This window comes from Quercus suber, unplaced genomic scaffold, assembly GCF_002906115.3.
Source record: "Quercus suber isolate HL8 unplaced genomic scaffold, Cork oak 2.0 scaffold_141, whole genome shotgun sequence".
NCBI classification, from domain to species: Eukaryota; Viridiplantae; Streptophyta; class Magnoliopsida; order Fagales; family Fagaceae; genus Quercus; species Quercus suber.
In genome coordinates this window covers 94,135-104,481 of record NW_027069602.1, presented here as the reverse complement: position 1 = coordinate 104,481, position 10,347 = coordinate 94,135, and the positions used below count along the sequence as shown (strand labels likewise).

Genomic DNA, 10,347 nt, shown 5'->3' with positions numbered 1-10,347 from the left:
TCAGTTGGTCTCCAACCCACTGAAAATTGAGCATTAAGTATGATTTATGTTTGGGTATTTGGTTGGATTTAGGCATTTGGGTTAGATTTGGTTTTGATTCAAGTATTTGGGTTAGAAAATTAGAATTTGTTTTGTTTGGGTTTTTGTTTTTGTTTTGGATATTAAGAATTGAATTGGCTTTGGGGCTGTTCTGTAATTAAGTTTACAATCTGCATAGTGAGGGGACGAAAGAATTCAAAGTGTGGTCAATGTTGCCAATCATATCTTCTTTGCTGAATACAGCTTCTCTGCCTACAACAATTTGTCACTAAACATGCATTTATACTTTTATGTCTTTCTTATAAGAGTTAATCTATACTTTTTCCTATTTATTTATAGGGCATCTATTGGATGTTTCTTTACATATATCTTTTTAAAATTTTTTTAAAATATAATTGCTTAAGTGTATATTGCCATGATCAACACAAAGATTAATTAATCTTTCAGATGATTTGGAAGTAGTGAATCCAACTCTTAAAATTTGTGTTTCTCCTCAAAAAATCTAAACATGTGCGCATTCTCAAGGATTGATTCATTTATGTTCAACTTGCCCATTTTTGAAACTCACGGATATATGACAAAAATAAGGATACAGTTGAGCGTTTGGTGATAGATGAATTTATATAGTTCTTGACAATTTTTTTTTAGTTCCATTGACACTTAATAGGATGAAAAATGAAATAGTTGGGTATATTTCTAATCAATTAGCTATAGGAAAACAATTTTGATTAATTTTTTCCAGTTTAGTGGTATCATCTTAATATCTTTTGGTCAATTTTTTGTTTATAATTTGTGAACTTTTTTTTTTTTTGATAGGTAAGTTTGTGAACTTTCTTTTGCTAAAGATCTATATGGTAGTAGTGTGTTTGGTTTACTGCTTTAGTATGAACCTGCAATTCTTTCATATGACTTTTAATTTTACTTCCATTGCTTCAGCCTTTCCCTGTAATTAAGGTTGTGATGATACGTTAGGAAATTTGCCCACTTAAAAACCTGCCACGCTTACAATTTGAAAGTTGCAAAATACCACACGTTGCATTGTTTGAGGCTTTAAATTTTAACTATTTATTGTGCAACCTACACAGTTTAAAACAGAAAATATGGTTAGATTAAAAGAGAGAGAGAGAGAGTCTGATAAATAGAGAGAGAGAGAATGAGTCGATTAGGCACAGAGAGTGGAGAGGAAAAAAAACTAAGAAATCTGCCCTCAACTGCGTCAAGCGACAGTCCAAGCCTCTGCCATCATCAAACCCATTCCCTCCACCGGTTAGTCTCTATTTTTGGTGTTTTTTTTTTATAATTTTTTTTAAATTTTTTAAAAAAATTTAGGATCAAATCTGATTTAGGTCTGGGTATTTTGACTGGATTGGATTGCATTAAGTTGTTTGACTTAGATTTGGTTTTGAATAAGGAATTTGGATTAAGAATGGTTTTTAATATCCGTTATTTGTGTTGGATTTGGTTTTCCTTTGGGATATTTGGGTTTAATTTATTTTGAGTATATCTCTGCACTTTAAAGCTTTCATTTTATTTATTCTATTTTAAATTTTTTGTTGAAACATTTTTTCCCTTTATAATTTCATTTCCCATGTTTCGTCTAGCATTGTTATCAAGTTTTTCCAGTATATACTTCTCTATATTAGATTTTTTCCCATATAGTTCATATATCGCAGTGATTGTGTCAATTTTATTTTTAAATTGTATTTCGTTGGTATACACACACTTTGTAACGTAGAATGAGGTTTGCCATATTTGATCAATAAGGCTAAGATTGCAGACTTTGCATCTAAATTGGATTTTTGTTCCTATTTATTGATAACAGATGAAAACAAATACATATAAGACAGCCCTCAAATCCAATTACAGAGGAAAGAAGAAGCTGAAAACAGAAAGAACAAGAAGCTGAATACAGAGAGAAGTATAGACCAATAGGTATGCTTAGAGAAATTCAGAGCAACAAGTATGCAGATTACAGAAAATACAGACCAACAGGTATGTAGAGAAATACAGACAGTGACAAATATTTTTAGATGTCAAATATTTGAGCTTCAAGTCCCAATATTTATTTATTTCAAATATTTGTTTAATGATGTGCCCCACCTGTTTTTTAAAAGAATTGAATCAATAAAATTTTCAGAAATTGTTGATTCCTTTGAGACATGAGTTTAATAATATGAACAATTTCCCTTTACTCTTTAGCTATGGAATTGTTGTTTTAAATTTTAATGCGTTATCCTTTCTTATTTATTCATTCATATGCATTTAGTTTCTTGCTCTTTTCATGTTTGATGCATCTTAATTTGTTATAATATTTTGCTATCTTGGAGGGTTAGTCATGTTGTTCAAGTGTTTTCCACTAGAGTCACTAAGTACATTCTCATGTTTGTAAGATTTCAATTTAACTTTTCAAAGTACAGAATTTTAAGATCTTTCACTGGGTGAATTTCTAAATGCTGCTCAATGACATTTTGTGTTTGTAAGGGCATTCAAAAATCAAACAAAGAGGTACCTAAGAAGATTTTTGAAGGCGTGAGAAGGTTTATTTACACCAAGGACCGTGAGCAAGTCCAAGGATGAGGCTTTAGGCTTTTTTTTTTTGGAGTAATGTTTGAATTTCATAATTAATTGTTTTGTTTTGATGCTAAGCAAAAAAGTGAAGTTACCATGTCAGCTCTGTTTATATAAATTGATAGTTTTGTTTGATTGAGCTTAGATCATTTGAAGGTTTTTTTTTCCTTTTTTTGACAATTTTCTTTACTGGGATGTGGTACAATTCAAACTTTAATTTCCCTTTATCTCTGTTTTTACTTTTCACTATACTCAATTTTCTTTACTAAATTTGCTGTGAAAAAAATGTGTTTTTTTAAAACTTATATTGACATTGACTTGACTTAATTTCAATTCAATTTATTTTCCATTTTTATAATTATTCAATCTTTGCTGTGAAGTGTCATAGTCATTGGGTTTTTCCCCCCATTAATTTACATGTAAGGGTTTGTTATGGCTTGAGCCACATTGTCTAAGGAAGTTAAAACACTTTAGTGAGAGTTTTGTTTTTGTCTATGTGTCCATATGTATGTTTTATTGTTTGGTTGATTTATTAATTATTTACCTTAATGTGCTATATCATAATAGGTTGATGTGGTATATCATAACAGGTTGGTGGTTGCTTTTTCATCATGATCAGAAGGTGAAGATAGAAATTACCCTCATCAATACTTGCTGTGTCTTCATCATTATCACAATATATAAATAGACTTCTATTTTTTTCCAAACCTCATCTTGCTTGACAAACCTTATATTTATCCATTTGTACCACATATTTATCTATTGATTTTTTATGTATATAATTTTTATGTTAAGTTGTTCTATATAGCTATTTTAGAATTGTTATGAAATATTGTTTCTGTAATTAAAGTTTAACAGTTTAACGTTGGGTTATTTTAACAATCAGTTAACTTATACAACATGCCCTAGAAGAATTTTAATGTATTTCATTGTCTTCTAATAAGTAAAATATGGCATAAATTATTGTATTAGTCACATAACTATTATTGTATAAATTTGTTACAGGCATAGCCAGTTTTGTAGAAATTATTGTCCTGCTACTAAAAGATTTCTTAAAAAATTAGTTTACTCAAACATATAAATTTCAGCTGCTGCATAAAATAAATAAATAAATAAAATTCACAACTCCAAGAAAAACTCAGTGATGACACAATTTTTGCTCTAAGTAAATTGAGTCTAACTAAAATTCTACTACTCTGCTATTTGAGAATGCTAAAATCAATCTAAACTACTGAAGTAAAAAATGAAAGAAAAGACAAAAGAGAGAAAAGAAAAATCCAAGTGCTCACACAAATGAGTTCTATTGAAACTCTCTACTACTCTACTAACAAATAGATGAAAAGGAATTAGAATCAATGTGTTTAGAATATGCAACTACAACCAAAAGGCAAACCACAAAAAAAAAAAAAAAAAAAAAAAAAAAAAGAAAAAAGAAAAAGACATTATTTTAAACAAGGAGATGTCAATAATGTTTAACATGAGTTAAGTAATTACATATTTTGGACCTCAAACACACTAATATGTGTATGTTAGATTACATGTAAATAATATAAACGATGTTTTGAATTATATAAAAACACTTTATAGAAACAATATATTTTTTAATATTCTTTATATTAGACTTTAACTACAAAGATTAATGAAAAGGCTGGGCAATTGAGTTATCTTTAGAAAAATCATGTAAATGAGCAGTTTATCTGTATGTTTAGCTATCTGTTTTCATGAAATTTCAAGCCAATTTAGTCACAAGTGAAAGGAAAAGAGTTGAAAATATATATGATAAATTTAAGAAAAAAAGAAGATGAGAAATAGAAAAATATACCTTTGATTGGAAGTATTTCATCTTTTTGGTTAAAATTAGAGTGACAATTTCTTGAATACAATAATTTTTTTCATAATAGCTACTATTTAAGGATCTATTTTTCATTTTCTCATACATGTGGTGTGAATGTGGGAAAAAGGGATTTACTTTAACTGTGATATCAAATACTTCAGCTTCTTTCTCTTTCAGGTTTGTTTTCTTTTACTAATTTTTTTCCTGTTTTTTATTTTTATTTTTTTATTTCATTTTTTTGCCAGCGTTGTATATTATTGTCATTATTAACATGATGAAGCATCGTATTGAGGTTATCTAATATATGTTTTAGATGAAAATGACATTACCACTTTTATATTTGAGGAGCAATCGGTTATATGATTTTATTCTAAGGTCATAATTAAATTTTATGTCTTTGATTATTAATAAAGTGAAATTTTGCCCAAAAAATATGAAATAAAGGCAAAATAAAGGAAAGTCAAAGAAATTTCAAAAAAAAAATTAGACAAAATAATAGTTGTTATAGCAATTGCAAAAAAGATCTTGAGTTACGTCACATTTCTAGGTCTTGGAAGTATTTTATGTGTGTGGATATTCCTTCTCTAGCAAATGACAATTTAAAGATTATGAGAAATTTTATCATTAGCAGAATCTATATTATATTTTAGTTATTCACTAGCAAAAAAATAAACATATTTAGTGGTAGTTAAACAGTTGTTAGAAGTCACAAAAAATGTTGGCTAGAGTAAAAAATATGAGGAACCTTTGTTTCAACCTATATGCATTGATTTGAAGGATAAGACATACCGTTTCAAGTCTATCTTTTTTTTTGTTCTATACCTTTATGAAATTCTGTGTTTGGTACTTTATGCTTTTGTTAGTACTATAGGTTCAAAATGTGACAACATGAATGTGTAGACCTTTTGAACATTTGGATTTCTATATTAAAACCATGCCAGTTTAATAAGTATTTGAAATTTACGAGACGTGAAATGATTCCTTTTTTTTCTTTCTACACATTGTATAATACATTTGATTAAATCAAATTTATTATTATTCTCCTTTTTCTAATTTTTTTTTAAGGAAAGCATTCAAAGATGAAAAGTAACAAAAAAAAAAATTTGAAAGTGCAATATAAGTTGCTTTGTAAGGATTTTAAAGATAAAACATAACAAATAAATAAAATAAAAAATTCCCGCGCATTGCGCGGGTTAAAAGCTAGTTAACGATAAAGACATAGATTTGCTAGTTGCTTCTAGCGTTTCATCCAAAAAAAAATATTAAACAAATGCTGGGTTCTGTAATGTAATGAAAATGAGAATGGTGAGCTTCTCTTTTCTTCATGAGAATTCAGAGCATGGCTGAGTTTCAGTGAATGAGTTATGAATTACTATGAGATATATGGGAAAATGTTAAACCAAACAGCACCTCAGGTATTATCGTTGCTACGGAGTTTGGGCTATCAGAGATGGTCCGATCTAATAAGGCCCGGCCTTAGCCACAAAAATAAGAACAAAAAAGAGCTCCATATAAATACTGTGATGGTCGCACTGCTCACCTTAACACATAACACAAGACAATGGATTTCAGGTTAAGCTCTCATTTCTTTCCAAGTTTAACCCAAAAAACTTTTTTGTTTTAACTTAGTCGCAACCTTCAATCCACGAGACCACAAGTGATAATTAAAGTATAATTAAAAAATTATTTTGACTTATATACAATGTCCTAACACTTTTACATTTATTTGGTTAGTTTTGTCAAAATATATCAAAATTGAGATGATAAGAAGTTAGATGGAAGCATTTCAAGATGAGTCATCAGATCAAGCAGAGAGGCAGAGTATTGAAGTAAAGCACCTGTGCATTTTATCAGGCAAAGAGGCAGAGTATTGAAGCAGAGCATTTGTGGATGAATTTGCTATTTCACTAAACGACTATTGCATCAGATACGATCTATAGTTTTAGTCTTGGATTAGTCGGTTGTTATGTATGGACACGTGTAATGTGATGATTAGTGGTATAATGTGATGATCAATGGTAGTTGATCCGCATATTTTGGGATTAGTTTAGAATTAGTTATTTTATTTTCTGATTCTGCTATATAAACATTTTGTAATTCATTTTGTTAATTAATGAAATATCTCAGATCTTCTCAATATTGATTCTCCATCTTTCTCTCTCTAGCTTCATCGCACTGAGATACTATGTTCTTATTATATGGTATCAAAGCTTCATGCTTTCATCAATGGCGAATCAAGATGCAAAAAGCAAGCTAGGTTTTGTGGATGGATCTATCACAGCTTCCATGGCTATCACGCCTCTGGAGAAGATTGCTTGGTCAAAGAACAATTCCATGATTTCTTCATGGATCTTAAATTTCGTTTCACCTTATATTACTGCAAGTGTAATCAATAGAAACACTACAATGGAGGTTTGGAATTCACTCAGAAAGCATTTCTCCCAAGCTAATGGTCCACAGATTTCACAACTTCAGAAAATGATCTCAACAATTATGCAAGGAGTTGCAACAGTGACTACTTACTTCACTAATCTTCAAGCTTCTTGGGATCAATTGCTCAATCTCAGGCCTCTACCATCTTGTTCTTGTGGTAGATGTATCTGCGGAGTGAATGATAAAATCACACTCTTCAATCATCAAAATACATTGATGCAATTTCTCAATGGCTTGAATGAAGCATTCTCGCAAGTCAGGACACAGATCCTAATGATGGAGCCAAGTCCTTCAATTGACAAAGCCTTTTCTTTGGTGATACAAGAAGAAAGGCAGAGGGCTTTAGGTTTCAATGGCGGTGCTGTGTCAGTTGATTCAATAGCTCTTGCAGTCAAGACTCAAGGATTCAATCAAGGTCAGAAGAATAAAGGGAAGGGCAGACCCGTGTGCATCCATTGTGGCAAAATTGGTCATTTCATGGAAAAATGTTACAAACTAGTGGGATTTCCACCAGGTTACAAGCAAAAGGGCAAAGTTCCTGTGGCAAATCAAGTGACCTTTGATGGTGAGATTGATCAGTCCGAGGCTGCATCACAATCAGGCTCTTTTTCCTTCACACCTGAACAATGCCAGCAATTATTGTCAATGCTGAGTTCACATGCATCTTCTTCCAACGCTAAAGATGCTATTCATGCAGCCAATTCAGCTCTCTCAGGTATTGCTTGTGCCTCTTTCCAGGATTTTGTTAGCCTTAATTTGAAAATTTCAATTTTTGCTAAGAATCCTTCAAACAAAACAGCCCACAGTGCAGAAACTTGGGTTCTTGACACAGGAGCCATTGATCACATCATTCATTCCATATCCTTATTCACCAATATAACTAGTTCAATATCTTCTTTTGTACATTTACCTAATGGTGAAAAGGTTCTTGTCACACACATAGGCACAGTTTAACTCACTCCAACCTTGATTCTTGAAAATGTGATTTGTGTTCCAGCCTTTTCCTTTAATCTGATTTCAGTAAGCAAATTAACCAAATCCTTGTCCTATTGCTTGGTTTTTCTCTCAACATATTGTTTTATACAGGACCTTACCTATTGGAGAGTGATTGGATTGGGTAAGCTTCACAACAACTTATACCTGTTGCAAACTTTAGAAAATTGCAAGTATGCCTCAGAAGCCAAATCTGTCCTAGAGCCAGTTTTCAAATCTTTTGCTCATTCTGTTTCCAACACTTTTAATGTCAATAAGCCTTACTTATGGCATCTTAGATTAAGACATGTGTCTGATGACAAACTCCCATATTGTGTATCAGATGTATCCTCTTCTCATTCAAATAAAGAATGTGTTATTTGTCCTATTGCAAAGCTTAAAAGACTGCCATTTCCTAATTCTAATCATATATCTGAGCATGCCTTTGATTTAATACATTGTGATATATGGGGACCTTTTGCTAAAGCAACTCATGATGGTTTTAAATACTTTCTTACAATTGTAGATGATACTACAAGGTCCATATGGGTTTACCTCATGAAATCTAAAACAGAAACTAGGCCCATGTTAATCTCATTTTACAAAATGATCTTTACTCAATTTCAAACCAACATCAAAGTAATTAGAACTGACAATGCTCATGAATTTTTTCTCAAAAATTTTTATGCTCAACATGGTATTATCCATCAACACTCATGTGTTGCCACTCCACAACAAAATTCAGTTGTGGAGAGAAAGCATCAACATATTTTAAACATTGCTAGAGCATTAAAATTTCAGTCTAATATACCACTTTGCTATTTGGGGGATTGTGTTTTGACAACTGTCTACATCATTAACAGGCTGCCTAGTATTGTTTTGGACCATAAAACTCCTTTTAAGAAACTTTATTGCAAAATTCCCTCTTAGCATTATTTAAAAGTGTTTGGTTGTCTTTGTTTTGCATCTATACTTGCTCACAATAGGTCTAAGTTTGCTCCTAGACCCATTCCTTGTATCTTTCTTGGTTACCCTTTTGGTGTTAAATACTACAAATTGTTAAACTTGGTCACAAGGCAGATATTCATTTCAAGGGATGTTTCATTTCATGAAAATGTATTTCCCTTTATATCTTCTGTTACTTCACCTCAATCAACTTTTTCCTTTCCTCATATCTGTCCCAATGTGGCAATCCCAGTTGATAACATGTTCCTTGACCCTATTGTTTCCTCTTCAGGACTTCCTTCTCCCACTTGTAATCCTAATACAGTTTCTACCCAAATTTTAGATCCTATCCTACTTATTATTTTCTGATTCTGCAGTACTAGATTCTATCCCAGCAGATTCTACAGTACCCCAATCTGCCTTATCAGATTCTGCTAACATCAATTCTGCAGAACCTGATCCTTTCTCTTTTGATCATAGCCATATCATTGTTCCATATGATTCCATTCCTTCTTTAAGAAGATCATCTAGGCCTTCCAAATCTCCTGCATACTTGCAAGACTATAAGTGCAACATTATCACTTCAACTGAACTTTCACAGTCCACTTCACTCAACAACAAGTCAGGGACTTCCACCATTAACCCAGGTACTAAATATCCTCTTTCTAATTACATTGATTCTTCCCTTTTATCTTCTTTATATGCCAATTTTTGCTCTCTTATCACCTCAATTCCTGAACCAAGATTCTATCATGAGGCTATTAAGGATCCTAAATGGAAAGAGGTCATGAATGCTGAGATTGCAGCTTTGGTTTCCAATCATACTTGGACTCTTACCCCTTTACCTTCTAACGAAAAGGCTATTGGATGCAAATGGATCTATAGAGTAAAATACAAGGCAGATGGGTCTGTGGAGAGATATAAAGCAAGATTAGTTGCAAAGGGGTTCACTCAGCAAGAGGGATTGGATTTTACTGATACATTCTCACCAGTTGCCAAGTTGACTACTGTTAAGACTCTTCTTGCCATATCTACTGTGAAAGGTTGGCATTTAGTCCAATTAGATGTCAACAATGCTTTCTTAAATGGGGATTTACATGAGGAGGTCTATATGCAACTCCCTCAAGGCTTTCACAGCAAAGGGGGGAATGTTGTTTGCAAATTAAATAAGTCTCTATACGGACTTAAACAGGCCTCAAGACAATGTAATGCCAAATTCTGTTCTGTTCTTAAGCAGCTTGGTTTTAAGCAATCAAAGGCTGATTACTCATTGTTTACAAGGAAGTTTAATAATTCTTTCATAGCATTGGCAGTTTATGTTGATGATATACTCATAGCTAGCAACAATGTTTAAGAAGTTGAAGCACTCAAAGTTTCTTTAGATCAACACTTCAAACTTAAAGACCTTGGAGGTTTTAAGTATTTTCTTGGTCTTGAGATAGCCAGATCAATTAAAGGAATTAGCATATGCCAAAGAAAATATGCTTTGGAGATTTTAAAGGATGCAGGAATGTCAGCATGTAAGCCTAGTAAAATACCAATGGAACAAAATTTGA

General features: G+C 31.8%; 1 protein-coding gene and 1 long non-coding RNA gene across 4 annotated transcripts in view; both read left to right on the top strand.

Annotated features, from left to right (window-relative positions):
* Positions 1-3,401, top strand: part of LOC112036722 (uncharacterized) — a 6,256-nt gene extending 2,855 nt beyond the window's left edge. Inside the window, exons 3-4 of one of the 3 annotated variants that reach the window (XR_010630213.1) lie at positions 1,862-2,031; positions 3,175-3,401. This is a non-coding gene — a long non-coding RNA (uncharacterized LOC112036722). Of the gene's footprint in view, positions 1-1,861; positions 2,032-2,520; positions 2,747-3,174 lie in introns of those variants that run through there. The other 2 variants (XR_010630211.1, XR_010630212.1) reach the window with 2 other exon arrangements.
* Positions 3,402-6,667: 3,266 nt separating this feature from the next.
* On the top strand, positions 6,668-10,145 carry LOC111985884 (uncharacterized). The gene is made up of 3 exons (XM_024017532.2): positions 6,668-7,798; positions 7,961-8,345; positions 9,169-10,145. Exons 1-3 carry the CDS (start codon positions 6,668-6,670, stop codon positions 10,143-10,145), a joined length of 2,493 nt encoding a protein of 830 aa, XP_023873300.2.
* The last annotated feature ends 202 nt before the right edge of the window (positions 10,146-10,347 follow it).

Excerpts from the sequence above, each read along its gene's own strand:
- LOC111985884 (XM_024017532.2), top strand. The coding sequence starts at position 6,668 with ATGGCGAATCAAGATGCAAAAAGCAAGCTAGGTTTTGTGGATGGATCT. Across the intron at positions 7,799-7,960 it reads ATTTACCTAATGGTGAAAAG|GACCTTACCTATTGGAGAGT; the intron begins GTTCTTGTCACA and ends TGTTTTATACAG. Across the intron at positions 8,346-9,168 it reads TGCTAAAGCAACTCATGATG|TACTAGATTCTATCCCAGCA; the intron begins GTTTTAAATACT and ends CTGATTCTGCAG.